This window comes from Hevea brasiliensis, chromosome 1 (assembly GCF_030052815.1).
Source record: "Hevea brasiliensis isolate MT/VB/25A 57/8 chromosome 1, ASM3005281v1, whole genome shotgun sequence".
Taxonomy (NCBI): domain Eukaryota; kingdom Viridiplantae; phylum Streptophyta; class Magnoliopsida; order Malpighiales; family Euphorbiaceae; genus Hevea; species Hevea brasiliensis.
In genome coordinates, this window is record NC_079493.1 from 112,321,490 (window position 1) to 112,341,650 (window position 20,161).

General features: G+C 34.2%; 1 protein-coding gene and 1 pseudogene across 1 annotated transcript; both read left to right on the forward strand.

Annotated features, from left to right (window-relative positions):
- The first annotated feature begins 757 nt into the window (after nt 1-757).
- On the forward strand, nt 758-4,136 carry LOC110647943 (cytochrome b-c1 complex subunit Rieske-4, mitochondrial). The gene is made up of 2 exons (XM_058147551.1): nt 758-1,127; nt 3,290-4,136. Exons 1-2 carry the CDS (start codon nt 932-934, stop codon nt 3,931-3,933), a joined length of 840 nt encoding a protein of 279 aa, XP_058003534.1. The 5' UTR covers nt 758-931; the 3' UTR covers nt 3,934-4,136.
- LOC131183295 (F-box protein CPR1-like) lies at nt 3,947-19,133 on the forward strand (annotated as a pseudogene).
- The last annotated feature ends 1,028 nt before the right edge of the window (nt 19,134-20,161 follow it).

The following is a 20,161-nucleotide window of genomic DNA, read 5'->3' on the forward strand; positions in this document are numbered from 1 at the left end:
ACAATGGTCAACTGTTAATGGTGGTGATTGCAATGATGGTAATAGGATAGTGGTGGTAATAGAGCCAGCGTAATAGTGAACAAATTGTAATATGTAATTTTAGAGTGTGATTGCTAAAGCATATTGATGTCTCCTCCTGTCACACCTCATTGTATTCGTAATACTCTTAAGGGGGAAGTGACTAGTCGACAAGTGCTGGGCCCGACAGTCACCGGTTGGTGAGTTCCTATTCTTTCACTGCTTATAGGTTTTCCCCTGCCTACAAGTGAATGTGAGGAATCTCTATTTTATTGTATTAATTATGATATTCGAATGAAATAAGTAGCCCGTTCTTGATATATCGATGCCTCATTGTTCTTGTAGCATTGACAATAAATAAAAAAATTTAAACTAAATAATTATAATTACATTCATTTTTATATATAATATTATATAATTGTAATTTTATTATATTAGATTAAATTTTTTTTATTATAAAAAAGTAATCAAATATTTAATTTATTTATGATTATATTATATTTTAATTATATTAAATTAAATATGTCTAAATTCATTGAAATATACTATAGCTAAATCGATTTAAGGAATTTATAACTAAATTGTTTTTTTTTTTTTTAAGAAATAATCTCTTTGCAGTTTGTTTGCCACTGATACCATATAATTAATTTCTCGTGTTTGTAGATGCAGACGTGTCAAAATCAGAGTCACTCGTCGAATAAAAACCTGATCACGGATTCTTCTGAATATGATCTCTCTCTCTCTCTCTCTCTCTCTCTCTCTCTCGCATTCCAAACATCCCGCGAAGCAAAGACGCCACTCCACTTGCCGTTTCAGAGAGAGTATCGTTTTGGATGCCAACGTAGAAGTCAACATTTGCAGAGGAGAACAAAGTAGAGGAAGGAGGAGGAGAAGAGAAGCGAAGAAGTAGAAGATGTTTAGAGTTGCAGCGAGAAGGATCTCTTCCCTCTGTTTCACGCACCCGTCGTGGTGGCCCAACCAGGCTGCCTCCGCAATCGTGTCGCGGAATCCGATCAATCTCAATGATTCTTTCTCGTCGGTCGACTTTAAATCCAAAGCCTTGGACGATTACTTTGCTTTCCGGCCTTATTTTCATCTTCCTCACAAAGGTTCGAACTTCCCTCTTTGCTCGTCTCAATTTTTTTTTTCTTCCTCCGTTTTTAATGTCATTAGGATAATCTTATGTTATTGGGCTAAATTTGGGAATCTATCTTGCTGCTTTTGGAGCTTCATTAGGGATTCAGTTTGGCTAATGAAATTGATTATAGCCATTATATTTGCGTAATCGCTGACCATTAAGATACTCTAAACAGATGTCTTCTTTTATTTGTTAATTTTCGTAGGGTATTCTGGCATGACAGTTTCGGAATTTGGTTTTTAATGTCCCCCCCTTATGCATTAGGGATTCAAATAGGCATTCAAGGACTTCCTTATTTTACCTTTCTTCTACACTTGGAATTGCCATAATATAATCATTGCTGCCTCATTTACTATTAGGCATGAAGGTCCAAAAAAATACTCAACGTTCCAAAATTTTATAAATCATTATTGGAAAATGCATCCCTTTTGTTTCTGACTTTCTGAGATTCAGGAGAGAAAATTCTAAGCTTACTTTAACTTTAACAAAGTGAATCCTACTTTGTAAATAACTACCACTGAATGAATTAGTAATGACTCATCTAATTGTCAAGGCAACAAAGTACCAACAAAGTAAGAAAAAAAAAAAAACAAATTCAGACACCTTCAAGAAGAGGATTAAAGAACTTATCGTTTTACTATACAGCAGTCAGCAGCAATTGAAGTGCCGCAATGTACTCATGCCTATAATTTGTTATTAGGGGATGAAAAATGAGAGGTTATTTTCAGTGTTACTTAAATGATGGCCAAGGTATCGTGGGTCTTTGAAAATTTGATATTTGTGGATACTTTTCAATGTTCATTGCTTAGCAGAAATGATTTTCTTGTTTTGTTATTCTCTAATAGTTTTTGTTTTTGCATCATGTGTCCAATTGTAAGGTTAAGGAACTTGTAGGGAAAATGAAAGCTTTTCCCATGGTGAAATAGATATGTTAATATAATATAAATTAGAACGACATATTAGTGATAGGGCTTTTAGCTTATTATCTTCTGGTTTTAAGTTCTCATTGTAAAATTATAGGTCATTGCTTTGTGGCACAATGCTGGAAGTAAGTCAGATTTGTAAGTGGTGTGGTTTGCTGGTTTCTTCTTGAAGTAGCGATGCATTTGTTACTACCTACGGGCCCATATGCGTGACCACCTACAGGCCCATGTGCGTGACCAATGTGATTACAGTGAAGATGGATTGCATTGATAATGATGCTTGAGAGTTTGTTATATGATTTATAAATTTGTTGAGCTTGGGCATTTCTATGTTAAGGAATGAATGAAATGCCCAATCCAAACAGGAGCAGACCTTATAAACAGTTATGAGTAAAGTATTATTACATTTTGTTGTCTTATTTTCTTTTGTTAATATGTCCTGCATGCTCATTGAATGTGCTGTAATGTAAGCTTTAGTGCTGATCTAACTTGTAATTGTGCATTTATTTATTTTTTAGTTACCAGAATGAATACTGTGTAGCACAAAGGGAGCGGAAATGCCTATTCTCTAGAAATTTTCTCTTTTCATCTGTTGGTTTCTCTTTTGTGCTTTTCTTAACTCAAGTCTGGAGTTTTTATTCAAATCTAATATATGGCTCTTGAATGGATATTCTTATTCGCTTATGTACCATAAACAAGTTACCATATCGGCATGTACCTATCTGCTAATTTTTTTCTTTCTTTCATCCAGATGTTATGTGCTGATAGTTTTATCCTACATACAGTGTGCTGCATTGCAAAATTGATTGATTAGGAATATATCTTCAATAATGGCAATTATTTTTCCTATCCTTATTTTGTAGCTTGTAAGGGATTAACACAAATGCAGCAAAACACAATGTGAAGAAGAATGGTGAAGTTCAGAAGCATTATGCGAGTATTATTATGAGTTGGTATCATGCATTGGGATTCTGAAACCATTCTTTGTTCTTTGGAGAATAGACAAATGTGAAGGATTTATGTATTTAACAAAATGCATAATTTGTTGACCTTATACTGTTTGCACCTTCTTTCTTTCTTTGTTTCTTGCTTTTAGATTCATCACTCGGACAAGGTAGATCTTTTATCTTTCAGACATACCTATTAAGACAGGACAGCTGTTCAAATTGTTGGATTTTTGTAGTTACCATATGATCATACTTGGTTTCAGGTTTCTCATCTGAATCACTTACCCCAAGAAATGAAGACAGCATTTTTTCGGATGTTCCAGCAACAGTGGCAGCTGTTAAGAACCCCACTTCGAAGATAGTTTATGATGAGTACAACCATGAGCGTTTCCCTCCAGGTGACCCCAGTAAGTGGGCATTTGCTTATTTTGTCCTTACTGGTGGTCGGTTTGTCTATGCTTCAGTGATCCGTCTCCTTATCCTCAAGTTTGTGCTGAGCATGTCTGCTAGTAAGGATGTTCTTGCACTTGCCTCCCTTGAGGTTGATCTCTCAGGCATTGAGCCCGGAACCACTGTGACTGTTAAGTGGCGTGGAAAGCCAGTTTTCATCAGGCACCGAACAGAAGAAGATGTGAAGTTGGCAAATAGTGTTGAGTTGGCATCTCTTCGTGATCCACAGCCAGATGCAGAGAGGGTCAAGAATCCAGAATGGCTCATTGTCATAGGGGTCTGTACTCATTTGGGTTGCATTCCTTTGCCAAATGCTGGTGATTATGGAGGCTGGTTTTGCCCATGCCATGGTTCACATTACGATATCTCTGGTAGGATTCGCAAGGGACCAGCACCGTACAATCTGGAGGTGCCTACTTATACCTTTTTGGATGAGAACAAGTTACTGATTGGCTGAGTTTTATACTTCAATGAACAATGGTTTGTTGGTATAATTTTATTATTATTATTTTTATTTGTTCAATCAGATAATGTGAAAGATTTGTTGCATATCTTGCTTTGTGCCCCCAGGTTATTTGGTATGTGTTTATTGTTTAGGGATGTTATGCAGCTTGGTTATTTTAACTGTTAATGGTTGGAGTTGCTTTTCATTCTGAATAACTTGCCTTTTCTAAGCATGAATGCTCGAAGAAGCCTACAGGTTATGGGATGGTGCTGTTTATCAGGCATGTTTTGGTTTGCGCACCTGATATTCCTGTGGAAACTTGTTTGCTTTTCGAGTTGACTGTTAGTTTTACATGTAGAGATGTTAGAAATAATTTAAAGCAATACTTCTAAAGATCAGAGTTATGTGCGCCTTGAAAATGCTCTTTATTTTTGTTTCACTGGGAAATCTATTGAATGAAATTGCCCTACCATCAGAATAATAAGATTTGAATTACATTTGAATTGTTGCATCTTATGAATTAAACTGCATGCCTCTCAAAATTGTCACGCCTGAGAATATTGCATACGGGCCTACCTTTTATCTCTATAATTTACAATACATTAAATTCATTTAAGAATTTCTTGCATTGTGCATTTAAGAGCTCATATAAAAGATTTAGGTAAATTATTATTTAGTCCTTATATTGTAGTGTTATTAGTGACTTGGTACTCATCTTTTCAAAATTACTTTTTCTAATTTTGTACTTTTTATTCTATCCACTATTATGGTACGTCATTTTGTCTAAATTTTCTGTTAATTAAAATGTCTGTTTGGGATTTAAGTTGGAGATAAGCTAAATGCTTTTTTGGAAAAGCATCACTTTAGATATTATTGGAAAAAGTAATCTGGAAGAAGTTTAGTTATTTTAGAATTAATTTATAGTGCCTCTATTCAACAATTTTTTTAAGAAGGTGAAGTAATTCCAAACAAACCTTAAGATTTTATGCTAATCAAGAGCATCGAACGATAAAAGCTCCTTCGCTCTTTCAAAATTCCTATTCCTCCGTTAGTTCTTTCTCCTCCGTCTTCTTTTCTCTTCAATTGTATTCTCCTCATTGTTGCTCTCCTACTTCCATACTTTCAAGCTTTCCTGATATTTCGTCCATTTGACATTATTGTTTCTCGTCAGTCTTGACATAAGCTCTGGGAAGGATAAAATAAATGAGTTTGCTTGTCGCGGAGGAAGTTAAATTATTTCACGAAAAAAAAAAAAGAATATATATATATATATATAATATTATTTTCATTATAATATTATAAAATAAAATATTAATTAATGATAACATCAAATCAAATAAGGTATAATTGAAAGTTTTGTTAAATTAGTATGCACGTGGAAGTTTCCATATAGGATGTATTAGTGGCTAAGAATTCATGAGTCTCAATTTATATATCTAGTGAGAAGTGGGAATTCTTCTAAAGCTTAAGATTCTCCCTTCTTCTAGCTATCTACCATGGTTGTTGATTATCTGCCTAGGGATTCTCTCGTCCTATGTTCCTGTCACGACCCAACCTATGGGCCGGACCGGCACTAGGACCTGGGTCAGCCTAAAGCCCCCGAGACCCATAGTAAGCCTAACTATTCCTCAACCTAACTCTAAGGCTCATTTGGGTCCAATTTTAAGAATTCAATCAGACAGAATTCGGCCATAAAATGAACCTTTTAACTGGGAGTTTTTGACTCACTCGACCTGTAAACACAATATATAATCAATTGGGGAGCTTAGTTCACTCTCCACATACTCATAATAACATAAAGTCAAATGGGAGCTCAGCTCCCTCATCCAGTCCAACACACATGCATATGATAAGTTTACAAGTCCAACATGGCAAATTATATTATAAACTCAAATCAAATAAATATTTCTAACACATGCGGAAATTCTAGGAGTTAATAGAATTATATAAACACTACAGACTTTAATAGATGACTTGCGAGAGAGAGGCAGGTTAGAACTCAACAAGAAATCTCCTGTAGCCTGGAGAAATAATGAACATGAGTGAGCATTCGACTCAGAGAGTAAAATATCAATTTTAACCATAATCTCTATAGCTATCTAAAGCTAATGTACCCTGTAGAGTGAAATGCAACATCGTCAATATTTTCATATCATAACAGCAAAAAAGTAATTTGGAGCACTCATACACCCGATAAGGTCAAACAATACATATACGAGAGCTGATCCCCTATACAGCCCTTTTTATCCAACTTGTGACAGCGAAGAACTCAAGCCGGACTTTCGCTTAATAAACCAAATCGGGGTCCCAGCGAAGAACTCAAGCCGTGTCTACCCGTCCTGTCCATAGCCAACACCATACCACACGCACGCCAACTCACGCACACTTCTCCAAATTACCACAACAACATCTATGACACTTTAACAGTTGTGAATGCAACATAAAACATGCTAAGAGTTTAACTACATAGATACATATTTATAAGTGATGCATGGGCATGCTTGAACATATAATAATATCGAAATTACAATTAAAATTAATATTTTACTCACAGACTTAATCTTGATCCTTTGTGGCGGTAGCGGAGGAGGAAAGGCATCAGCTCACCTGACAATTTTATTACAATCATTTAATAAATTTGACTTAATACAAACTAAGAAAAAGACTAAAGATGTCCTAAGTCGTGCCGAAAATCCTGCAGAGTCTCCCCTATACCTAGGACCTACTCAACTTACAAAAGGGCTTAAAACGCACTTCTATATCCATAACCATACACCCACAACTCAATCATATCACACAGCCCCTCCTGGACCCATCCAAACAGTCATCAATCACAATATATAAAATTATAGTTTAGTCCTTATAATTGATCCTTTTTGCAAAAATTATCCAAATCAGCTCTAAAAATTCTAAAACTTTGCCCTGTGGTCCTTAGCAATGTTACTAAGCTAATGCAAAAAGAATCATAATTTTCTGAGCTACCACGAATATTTTATAGATTTTTAATCCCATTCAAGCACTAGAAAATAAAGAAAAAGTAAGGTTCGAGTTTACTTATGCCGATTCCGATCTCAGGAACGCGTTCGGAACGTCTGACAATAGTGGGGTAGCCAAAATCTCGACCTAATTCCGAGACTTTTTCAGTAGCCTGTCTGTTTAGCTGAAAATTCATAGACTGGAGTAACTGTCGAATTTCCGTGAATTGAAGGTATCTACACAAAGCCCACAACACGGGGGTTAGTATATAATTTTTACAGAATTTTCTAAGCTCATTTAATGCTCAAAAAAATACTACAAAGTTTGGTGGGACCCACCGAAAAATGGTGTCGAAAAATTTTGAAATTTATATTGCCGCGAAGCTCTCGACGAGTGGAGCGCTCTGATACTCTCGGTTTTCTCGTGGGGTTCACGGTTTGCGAGAAATCTAGCCCAAAAATCGAAATGGGCTAAAACTTCCCGGACAAAAATTGGCAAACCGCTCGATAGATTTTGGTGTTCTTGGTGTCTATGGAAAGCTCTCGAGGTGTAGATGGTGTTTGACACAAGACCCGGGCTAATCAGTGGCCGGATCGGCCGGATTTCAGCCAGGAATCCGAAATGGTGCACTGAGGGTCGTGCCTCTTCACGCGTCGTTTTTTACTGCCTGGAAGGTCGGCCAGCGGTGGGGGAAGGCAGGGGCAGCGCGTCGGCGAGGTGGGGAGGGCTGGGTGATGGCGGCGCGGTGTGGGGAGGAGGGAGGATAGAGAAAATGGGAGAGAGAGGAAGAGAGGTCGGGCGCACGGCGGAAGGGAGAAGAAGAAAAAGAAAGGCCGGTCCGATTCGACCGGTCCGATCCAATTTGGCCGGTCCGATTCAAGATATAAAATTTTGAATTTTTACTCTGCCTTGGGATCGAAAACGAGGCCCAAAAATTCCGAAAAATTCTAGAAAACTCCGAAAAATTCTAGAAAACTCAGAAAAATTCATAGAATCTAAATATATTTTTAGTTTTGCCACGTGGTCTTTAAATTAATTTTTAAAAATCATCAAAGTTTTATATTTTTGAAAAATAGAATCCGATTTCTAAAATCTGAAAAATTTTAAATAATTTCCTAAAATTTAAATAAAATAAAATATTAATATTTACTCATAAAATAATAAATTTAAAATTAGGGGTGTTACTGTTCCGCATCCTCCTCATCGTTCTATTTCATTGGATATAGTATAATTTGGATTTGACACAAGAACTAGTGATTGCAAAGTACTTAGGATTTTTGAATATTCATCTCTTGATTCCCAATGGGATTACCTGGTCGAGATACATAGCCTGAGGGATGATACATTGGAAAAAAGTTGACGGCAGTTTGAATTCTTGGCACTTGCCTTCTTATCAATATGAATATATCAATTATTGTTATCGCAAATGTAATGCCCTCACTTTAGACAGTTCCGTACATTCTACTGTTCTGACAACTAATGCCTATTCGAACAGCCAAGATGTCTGGAATACAGTCAGAATATTTGGAATCACACTTAAACTAGAGTGAGGAACCATAAATTAACTAAATAAAGATTAAGAAAAGTTGAAGGAAAATAAAAGAAGTGGAGTATAATCGGTTAAATGAGCACAAAGTTCCGGCAATGAGTAACCTTATTGGGAAGCGACTGTGAATTCAGTTGCCACCCCAAACTCATGAGGAACCTCGTAAGACATTTATTTAGAACTTAATTGAGGGATTAATGGAAATGAATATGTCAAGAAAATAAAAGGAAACTAACATTAATCAATGAAGGCGAACCATGACTCGATAAAGGGCATTTTGGATAATTCACTTGAAGAGTTGATTTTTGATCAGCATGCCACATAAACTAAATGGACATTAATTAAAATGGAAAAGAGTATATATATATAAAGAAAATGATTGGATAATTACAAATATAATTTCAATTTAAATATAATTAATTATAAATATTTTGCCTAATAAAACAAAACTTAATTAATTAATAAAATAAAATAAATATCCTAATTGAAGAGAAAGAAATTAGATTTTTTCCTTCCTCCTTCAAACCAGCCGTCCCTCCTTTCTCCCATTTCTCTCTCAAAACTTCCATTAAAGCTTAGGAGAAAGCTTGAACACCTAAGTCTTGCCACCATTTTTCTTTAGGAAATAATTTCAAAATCCTAAATTAAAACCTAACTTGAAGAAAGCCCCATGAAATCAAGAGAATTTGGGAACTTTGGAAGAGAAACTTTCTACCAAGGTGGGTTCAACAAAGGAGTGAAGACCTTGAATGAATTGAAGCTTGATTTGAGTTAAAGAGAGCATTAGAAACAAGGTTAGTGCTAGAAATTCTCTTGGAATTTGAAGTTTATGCAAATTGATTTAGGGTTTGTTGAAATTGGGGATGTTAATTGTTATGATCTAATTGATGTAATTATGCCTAAATTTATTCAGTTTGGCACACAATTGTTTATATGTGTTGATGAGATGACCAAATAATTGAATGGGTGTAATGTTGTGTATTGAGACAGAATCTAGACAGCTTAAGTCCAGTAGTTTGATTTGCTTATAACTTGAGCTAGGTAAATTAAATTGAGGTGAAACCAATTGCAAAATAAACCTAAGACATAATACTACAATTTTCATGAAGGGCATTTGATCTAGAATTGGCTGGAAGAGGTTGGAATTAGGGTTGGAATCTGGAAGTGAAATTCATAAATCCAGGAAAATGGCCATTTTAATAGTACAACTTAGAATGAGGATAACTTGCACTAGAAAACTCCAAATGAAGTGAATTTTGACTTGTTGGAAAGCTGAGACATAGTAGAACAACTTTCATGAAGAATAAACTGCCCAGTTCTAATTGCAAATTTGCAAATTCCTGGAACAAGTTTGTATTACTAAAATTGGAATTCTTGCAATTCCAGCAAAGTGCCCTGTGACCTCTGGGTAGAAAACAGGGCATAACTTTCATTGTATAAAACTAATTGAGATGAATCAAAATGATTTGAAAAACCTAAGAAATATGGCTACAACTTTAGTTTAGACACCTTACCCAATTTCTGGGTGTAAGACCCTGAAAGTGCAGGGTCCATGAGTCCAGATTGGTTAATTTACCATAACTCACCCTATACAACTTCAAATTGAGTGATTCCAAAGCCAAATTAAACCTAAGATATAAACCTACAACTTTCATGAAGAAAGTATGGCCAAACTGTCACTGCAACTTGGCCAAATCTAAGAGGAAAGTCAAAGTGCAAATTCTGGAACCTATGAAAGGTTCATAAAAAGACTTGGAATGTGATATGTACTTAACATAAATGGTTTAATGAATACTTAAATCACATTAATATGTAATTGGTACTTATGTTCCCATTATGAATGAAATGAAAATGCTATGAGCATGAATAATACATGTAATGAAATAATGATTAACTAAAGATGTTAAAGTTGCCCATGTATGCCTAGACATCAGTGTATAGATTGGATCGATTGGCATGCCAATTAGGGACCACAGATGCAGTACTGCCCATGGCTTTCGAGCCTACTTCATAAATGATCATTAATATACAATGTATATCTAATATGGTCGTTCTGCTGGCATTATGCCTGACAGCTGGCAATTATGCTTGACAGCTGGCTTTATACCTGACAGGCACATAGGGTGTCTAACTAGTATACTGCTGTGTATCCAATCTTAACAGTCTGTTAAAGGTTACATTGGGCAAAGAAATAAATGTTCCAAAGATCACAAAAAATGTGCAAACATGAAAATATACATAAATATGTGGATGAGTTACATATGCATGTTTGTGTATTACTTCAAGTATGAAATTGTTTCCTTTATTTGTATATTGTATTTCTTTTCTATTATTGCACCACTAAGCAGAAATGCTTAGCGTGAAGGTTGTTTCCTCGCGCAGGTCCAGGAGATCAGACCCAGTAGAGATCAGACTGGGATTTTGGATAGATCTGCAGTAGGAGGGTTATCACCTCAGTATATCATTGTAGGGCCCATGGATGCACAATTATGTACATTTTGCTCATTGTAAATTAATGAAAAGTTTATAAATTATGTATATTCTGTAAATTAATAAAACAAGCAAATTTCATGTATGGATGAATGAGATTAATGTGAAATTTCGATTTGATGATATGAAAAGATGATGAAAAGTGAAATTATAATATGGATTTTAGTGCACAGGTAAATATTTAACAGGGCAAAATGTTAATAAAACAGGGAAAACTTTGGCAGTTTCTCCGTTTAAATATTTATTTAAATAAATATTGGGATTATAATTAATAATAAATAAAGCAAGATAAGGTAAGGTGCTCCAATACAGAATGTGACATTTTTTGCTCAGGTACACTATAGATCGCGGAAGGGGTGTTATAGCAGAGGTCATACGGGTGCAAATGGTACATTTCGTTGGTGGGCACTATACGGTAATTGGAAAGATGTAATTGTTTCTTTTGAATTGAGTAATGAGGCTATCAAAACAACAGCTCTACCAGATGTTACCAATTCTTGCAATTTTTGGCAGACAACTTTTTCCTTGAATGACTATGTTGCTCAGCCCCTCTGTGATGATAATCATATTGAGTTTTGGGTATGGCTTGAATATGGTGTTAAAGAGTCTTGGACTAAGTTATTCACCATAGCATGCCTTGAAAATGTGAGCCAGCCAGCAGGATTTTCAAGTAATCGCAAGCTATTTCTTACAACTTGGGGCTAGGAAGGGCAGCTGCTCGTATGGAATCCTACTACGGAAGCAATTGGCCATAATTGAGTAGATGGAGTATCAGAAACCTTGCAAACCGTAGCTTAAATGGAGTCCTATATTCCATTGAAGGTTGGAAACAAATTCGCAGATGAGCAAAATTCTTGAGAAGCAAATCAAAATTGAAGGTCCTTTCATTAGAACTCTAGTGCTTGCTTTGATCTCCTTTGGCACCCTTTTTAAAATGTCCTTTATATATGTCTCCAATTGAGTGCCTTTTATCCAAGTAGTAATCACCATATTTTCATTCCTTAACTATTTTCTTTTGTATTGGTCTTAATAATTTGGTTATAAATTATAACTACAACGTGTCACTTGAAAAAATCAAAATGAATGGACATGAAGTTGATTGTGTTTGATGGAAATTAGAAGGAAAACATTGTGATTTTGATGAGACTTTGATGAGGTTGGTTATCATTTAATGTTAAATGAAAGATCTTAATCAAGCAAAGAGAAGCTAATTTTTTTTTTTTATTATTATTATTGAGCTGGTTGCTTAGGCAGTCCCTACTAAACTCCATTTATCATAGGGTTAAGGTTCTCAATGCTCTAATTTTTCTTAGAAGGGTTGTAGTGTAACCCATATGAGAGGAAGATACACACTTTCACCCAAGTGCAAAAATCCCTCTGAAATTTTTCTGCAGTGCAGCCACAAACAGAGTAATTAGTGGGAGTCAAATCCCAAGAAACATGAATTCCGAACTATACCACTTAACACCAATAGAGAAACAGATTGCAATCTTCATTTAGCTTGCTTGGAACCTACACATTAACAAGAATACAATCACTAACATGTAACATGAATTCTATTTTCCCATAGAACCATTTCTCTAGAATAGTTTACTTTCTTTAATAACTTCCACTTGGATGAATGATGTGCACCAATTTGATGATGTTAGTCAAAGAACCTCCAAAGACTTCAAATTTGTTGTGCATATATGTGCTTGTAGATAACATATACGGCTAGCATTTGCATTGAATAGAACAAATAGAATTATCTTAAAAGCCTCAATCGTGGAACGTGATTGCAGGTCACATGCGGCTAAGGCTAAATTCACATAGTAACTTTGCAATGCACAATCTTGGGGCTTAAAATACCCAAATAATCAAATATAAATATTATCTATTGAGAATGAGCATCTCTTTATTAGGAACGCTGAATTCCACTCTAACTAGGTTTCTCTTAAGAATCCTCAATCTCTATTCTAATAATAATCTAAGTCTACACACTTCAATTGCAAATTTTAGTTAGATTTATACCTAATTTTAAACAAATAAACTACAAGCATAATTATAATTTACTTTTGAACTTAAATTAAAAAGTCCAAATCAATATTATTTTTAAAAAATTAATTTTTGGTATTAATTTAAGCAAATTTAATTGAATTAAATTAGATAGTCAAATATTGTCATCAATGATAAATAACTAGTTGTGGGGATATATACACTCATTTTATATTTTAATGCTTTAAATTTATTTGCTCCAATATCATGCTTGATCTTGACTAAAAATATAGGCTTTAGCTTTTAATTGAAATTAAATTTACATATATGCACATGCATGCATAAATTTTTTACTTCCAATTTTTCTTTTAATATGAAGACTCCTATTTTCAATCAAGATTACTGTTGAGACTTACTTATGAAATACACTTGATGTATTATTCACAATATGTATTATCTTTATACTAAACATGTTTGTACAAGTATTAGATTTGCATAAAATCTTCAAAGGCTACAATACCTGCCAAAGAGCCAATAGCTGAAAAGAACTTAAGACATGCTTTCACCTGTAAAGAATTAAGGTGTTTATTTGCTTGCAAAAAATTTAGGTGTCTATCTGCCTATAAAGACTAAAGGCACAAGTCCATCCAAATGGTATAAAAAAAGCCATATAAGGCATAAAGTTTGCCTAAGTGGTGTAAACAAAGCCATCTAAGGCATAAGTGCATCCAAGTAGTGTCAACAAGCCATCTAAGGCATAAGTTCATCCAAGTAGCATAGGCAAAACCATCTAAGGCATCAGTCTGCCCAGGTGGCATTGACAAGCCATCTAATACATAAGTTGGCTCAAGTGGTTTCGACAAGTTATCTAAGGTATAAGTCTGCCAAGCATAAGTCCACCCAAGTAGCATAGACAAAGCCATCTAAGGTATAAGTCCACTTAAGGTGGCATAGACAAGCCAAATTAAAGGCCTAAGTCTGCCCAAGTGGGATAGACCAAAGCCATATTAGGTATAAACTTCATCCAAGTGGTGTAGACAAAGCCTTATAAGGTATAAGTCTACCCTAGTGGCATCAATAAGCCATCTAAGGTATAAGTGTATCCAAGTAGTGTAGACAAAGGCATCTAAGGCATAAGTTTGCTAAATGGCGTATATAAAGCTGCATAAGGTATAAGTCCACCTAAAATGGCTTAGACAAGACAAATTAAAGGCATAAATCTGCCTAAGTGACATAGATAAAGCCATTTAAGACATAAGTCCACCCAAGTAGTGTAGATAAAGCTGTCTAAGGCATAAGTCCACCAATGTGGTGTAGATAAGACAAATTAAAGGTATAAGTCCACCCAAGTGCCATGGATAAAGCCATCTAAGGCATAAGTCCTCCCAAGTGGTATCAACAAGCCATTTAAGACATAAGTCTACCCAAGTGACGTTGATAAGCCATCCAAGGTATGAGTCCATCCTAAAGGCATTGACAATCCACCTAGGCACAAGTTTGCCCTAAAGGTGTTGACAAGCCACCTAGGCACAAGTCTGCCGTAAAGGTGTTGACAAGCCATCTAGGCATAAGTTTACCCCAAAGGCATTGACAAGCCACCTGGCATAAGTTCAGCCTAAAGGCGTTGACAAGCCACTTAGGCATAAATCTTCCCTAAAGCTGTTGATAAGTCACTTAGGCACAAGTCTACCCAAAAAGGCATCAATAAGCCATTAAATGTACAAGTCTGCCCAAGTGGTGTAGACGAAGCCATCTTAGGCCTAAGTTTGCCCAAGTGGCATTGACAAGCCATCTAAGACATAAGTCAGCTCAAGTGGCATAGATAAAGCCATCTAAGGCACAAGTCTGTCGAAGTGGCATCAACAAGCCATCTAATGCATATGTTTGCTCAAATGGCATAGACAAAGCCATTTAAGGCATAAGTCATGCAAGTGGCATAGACAAAGCCGTTTAAGGCATAAGTCCACCCAAGTTGCATTGACAAGCCATCTAAGGTATAAGTTTACCAAAGTGGCATAGACAAAGCCTTCTAAGGCATAAGTCTACCCAAAAGGTGTTGTTGCTAAAACATAAGTTTGCCTAAAGAGGTGCAGATATGCCATTCAAGGCATAAGTCCACCTAAAGAGGCATTGACTAGCCATCCAAGGCACAAGTCCGCATTAAAGCATCAGGCAAATCATTTAACATGACAAAAGTCACCACATCATGGTGTTAGATCACCCAACCATAAAGGCAAAAGTTTGCCACTTGAAGATTATTAAATTGATAGTCCACCACTTTAATATTTTCAAGGTGATAATCTACCACCCTTTAAGGCAATAGTACGCCAACAAGAATATTTAAGGTAATGGTTCACAAATCTCAAAAGTCTCTATCTCATGGCCAGATCTTTGTCATTTAACACACTCTTTGACTTCGACCTTAAAGATTTGTACTCAAATGGGGACTAATGATATAATACTACATTAAAAATACCCAAATAATAGAATCATAATTGAATATAAATATTATCTATTGAGGATAAGCATCCCACTTTATTAGGGACTCTAAATCCCACTCTACTAGGTTTCACTCAAGATAGGAATCCTCTATCACAATTCTAATAACAATCTAAGTCTTTAATGCCTATGTAAGGAGATCAAGCCTCCACAGTCAGGTATGCTGTTCTCTCTACTCAATTCTATAATTTACTCAATACCTATACTGACTTAAGTATTGGAGAAGTTGCCCAAACTAGCTCACCTGTTGTTCTCTTTCTTATCTTATAGGTCTAGACTCGCAAGAAAAATCCAAGGACTGCACATCCATAGTTGAATTATATTATTAATTAATGGTTAAATTTCAAATTATTGAACTAAAAACTCTAATAATTGATTTTTTAAATGAATAAGAATTAGATATATCTTAAAGGTTTTTGGAATTCTACTCTTGAAGAATGAACCACCAAGATTAATTTAAGTACACATTGATTAGGAACTAAGGAACATTAAGAAACTCAAGTAGAAAAAAATGGAAAATAGTAGACACAAGGAGAAGGTTGAAACAAGTGTATATATATAATTAAGAAAAAAAGAAATTTTATTTAGTTATAATAAACATCTGAGGCTACAATAATATAAAGCTATGCTGGACATGTTGATGCTATAGGAAATAGGATTTCTTCAACTTTTTCATCATGGGCATATCCTAATCCCTTTGGTCATTTATGTTGGCAGCTTTCAAAATGATCTCCAAACTTGTCTGCACATAAATAAATTTGATACAATTGATATTTCTTGGATCCAATATCAATTTGATACAATTTTGTAAGAAAGTCCATTCCAAGAAATATTAATTGTATCAAATTTATTTATGTGTGGCCAAGTGTGGAGATCATTCTGAAAGCTGCCAATAAAAACCTCCTAAAAGGATTAGGATACAACTACGATGACTAGGATGAAAACTATAACAACAATCACCATCTTCTTCACCAATGTGGTTTTGAAAAATTAGTAATGGTATATATAGGGTGCAAGGAAGGGCAAAGTGTGAAATAAAAATCTGTCATAATCCTCAAGAGAAAACAAATCTTAAGGATATACAAAAAATGTGCATTTATAGATAGTTCTTGCTATAATGGTATTATATATATATATATATATATATATATATATATATATATATATATATATATATATATATATATATATATATATATATATGTTTATATTGTTCTATGAAATTCTACAACCACTAAAACAAAGACCATACGTCAATCTAATGATAGTAAATGAAAGTAATAATTTTTAGCATTTACTTTAGTTTTGAATGGGAATAGTTAGTTGATCATATATAGGTAAAGTTGATGCTGTTTTTGAATCCTTTACTTGCCTTCTTATAAATTCATGGTTACTCTTATTTTGATACAAGTTTCTCATCGGTGTGCAAAAGATGATAGAATTAAAGATTTAATGGTTTGGGCAATGACTTTATCAAGAAACTTGGACAAGTTGCAATTACAAATCAAATTGATCTGAGTCTTAGTTGATAAATATGTTGGATGCTAAAACATGGTAAAAGAATTATCTAAATTAGGTATAATGAACTAGGGGTGGCAATTTTAGACACGAACCATGAATATGACACAAACATGATACAAAAACAAAGGATTTGGGCTGGGCTTATTCGTGTTGTGTCAAAATCGTGTTGACCTATTTATAACACGCCAATAATTGTGTCATGTCGCAGGTTAACTGCTAACACGATTTGACACGTTTATAATACGCTTTATTATTCACGCTACATGTCGATCTGTGATCCACTAACACGTTTTGACACACCAACCTATCAAACCCGTTTTGACCTGCCAACCCATTTGACTCATCAACCCATAAATTATATTATTAGAAAGGAATAAATTAGTAAATATAAACTCAATTTTTTATTATATTAGAGGTTTGTTATAGTTGATGTTTACTTTCTTTATTAAATTTTAATTTTTTTATCAATTTATACAACAATTTAAAAATATTGTTTACAAGTTTTTTTTTTGTAATTTTGTTAAAATATTAATTAGCTAAATACTAAAATATCTCTTGTTTGTTAATGTTAGATTGGATATTTTTATATATCATTAAATTTATGTATATTAAAATTAATGTGTAAATTTTAAATAATATATTGATTTATAAATATTAAAAATATTGAATCATGTCAAAACATGTCAAATAAGTTATATTGGTTGTGTCAAATTGTCCTAAATAAGTCAATTCGTGTCAAATAATGTTAAATGAGTTAATTCATGTCAAATCATATTAAATGAGTCATTTCGAGTTAAATTAAGTCAACACAATTTAATATTAATCGTGTCGTGTAACCTATATAATAAAAGGGTTGTATTCGTGTTTAGATTCTTAACACAATTCATTAATCATTCGTGTTTGTGTCAACTTTAATCATGTTATGTTCGTGCCAACCCTTAACAATGAAAAAATAATTCCTCTTTTCTCCTATAACTTGAAAGGAGTTAGATATCAAGAGAAAATGAAACCTCTGAAATCATGTCAAGGGCATCATCTTCAACATTTACACCAAGGAAGGACAAAAAAGAAAGAAACTTGGACAAGTTTTTAATAGAATAGAATGCAAATTGATCAATTGAAAATTGATCTAAGCCTTAAAATGCTTAGTTGACAATTGTGTTGGATGCTTAAACATGGTAAAATAATCATCTAAATTAGTCATCACATCCCCATTGGATAAATATCACATTTGGTCACTCAATTTTATAAGTGTCTTTATAAAAGTCACTGAACTTTAATTTCTTTCATAAAACTCATTGAACTTTAATTTTATTTCATAAAAGTCACTGTGATAGGCAATTAAAGGTTTCCAGGTTAACCTACTGACTTGTCAATTATTTTACAAATAAAATTATCTTATTTTATTAATTTCTTGAAAAAAAGAAAATAGGACGCATAAAACTCATCTAACTACCCCCTTGGCCATCAAACTCCTCCCCTTTCTCTATTTCTTCTCTGCTAGAAACCACTAGTTAGCTAATTTTATTTATAAAATAGTTGACAAGTTAGTAGGTTAACCTCAAAACCTTTAATTTCTAATTACAGAGACTTTTATAAAATTAAACTGAAATTCAATTAGTTTTATGAAAGAAATTAAAGTTTAATGACTTCTATGAAAATATTCATAAAGTTAAGTAACCACTTGTGATAATTACCCTATCCCCATTAGTTGAGTGCAAATGGTACATTTCATTGGTGGGTACAAGATGGTAATTGGAAAGATGTAATTGTTTCTTTTGAATTGAGCAATGAGGCTATCAAAACAATAGCTTCACCAGACGCAATCAATTCTTGCAATTTTGGGCAAACAACTTTTTCGTTGAATGAGTATGTTGGTCTGTCCCTCTGTGATGATAATCATGTTGAGTTGTAGGTATTGCTTGAATATAGTGCTAAAGAGTCTTGGACTAAATTATTCACTATAGCATGCCCTGAAGATGTGAGCCAGCCATTAGGATTTTCAAGTAATGGTAAGCTATTTCTTGCAACTTGGGAAGGGCAACTGCTTGTATGGAATCCTACTACAGAAGCAATTGGCCATATTTGAGTAAATGTAGTATTAGAAACCTTGCAAACCGTCACTTACATGGAGTCCTATATTTGATTGAAGGTTGGAAACAAATTCAAAGATGAGCAAAATTCCTTAGAAGCAAATCAAAGTTGAAGGTCCTTTCATTAGAACTCTAGTGCTTGCTTTGATCTCCCTTGTGCACCCTTTCTATCATGTACTTTATTTATGTCTCTAATTGAGTGCCATTTTATCCAAATACTAATCATATTTTCATTCCTCAAATATTTTCTTTTGTATTGCCTTTACAATGTAGTCTTAATAGTTTGGTTATAAATTAAAACTACAACATGTCACTTGAAAGAACCAAAATGAATGGATGTGCAGTTGATTATGTTTGATGGAAATTAGAAGGAAAACATTGTGATTTTGATGAGACTTTGATAAGGTTGGTTATCATTTAATGTTAAATGAAAGATGTTAATCAAGTAATGAGAAGCTGATCTGTTTTTTTTTTTATTTTATTTTTTTTATTGAGCTGGTTGCTTAGGCAGTCCCTACTAAACTCCATTTATCAAAAAGTTAAGGTTCTTAATGCTCTAATTTTTCACCCAAGTGCAAAAATCCCTTGAAATTTTTTTGCAGTCCAGCCACAAACGGAGCAATTAGTGGGAGTCGAATCCCAGGAAACATGAATTCTAAACTATACCACTTAACACGAACAAAGAAATAGAATGCAATCTTTATTTAGCTTGCTTGGAACCTACACATTGACAAGACTACAATCACTAACAGGTAACATGAATTCTGTTTTCCCATAGAACCATTTCTCTAGCATAGTTTACTTTTTTTAATGACTTCTGCATGGATGAATGATGTGCACCAATTTGATGATGTCAGTCAGAGAACCTCCAATGACTTCAAATTTGTTGTGCATATATGTGCTTGTAGATAAAATACGCTAGTAGCATTTGCATTGAATAGGAAAATGAGAATTATCTTAAAAGCCTTAATCATGGAATGTGATTGCAGGTCATATGTGGCTAGATTCACATGGTAACTCTACAATGCACAATCTCTGGGCCTAAAATACCCAAATAATTGAATCATGATTGCATCCCACTTTATTAGGGACTCTAAATTCCACTCTAATTAAGTTTCCCTTAAGATAAGAATCCTCTATC

Coding starts and splice junctions, on each gene's coding strand:
- LOC110647943 (XM_058147551.1), top strand. CDS start 932: ATGTTTAGAGTTGCAGCGAGAAGGATCTCTTCCCTCTGTTTCACGCAC. Junction 1,128..3,289: donor TTTTCATCTTCCTCACAAAG/GTTCGAACTTCC, acceptor ACTTGGTTTCAG/GTTTCTCATCTGAATCACTT.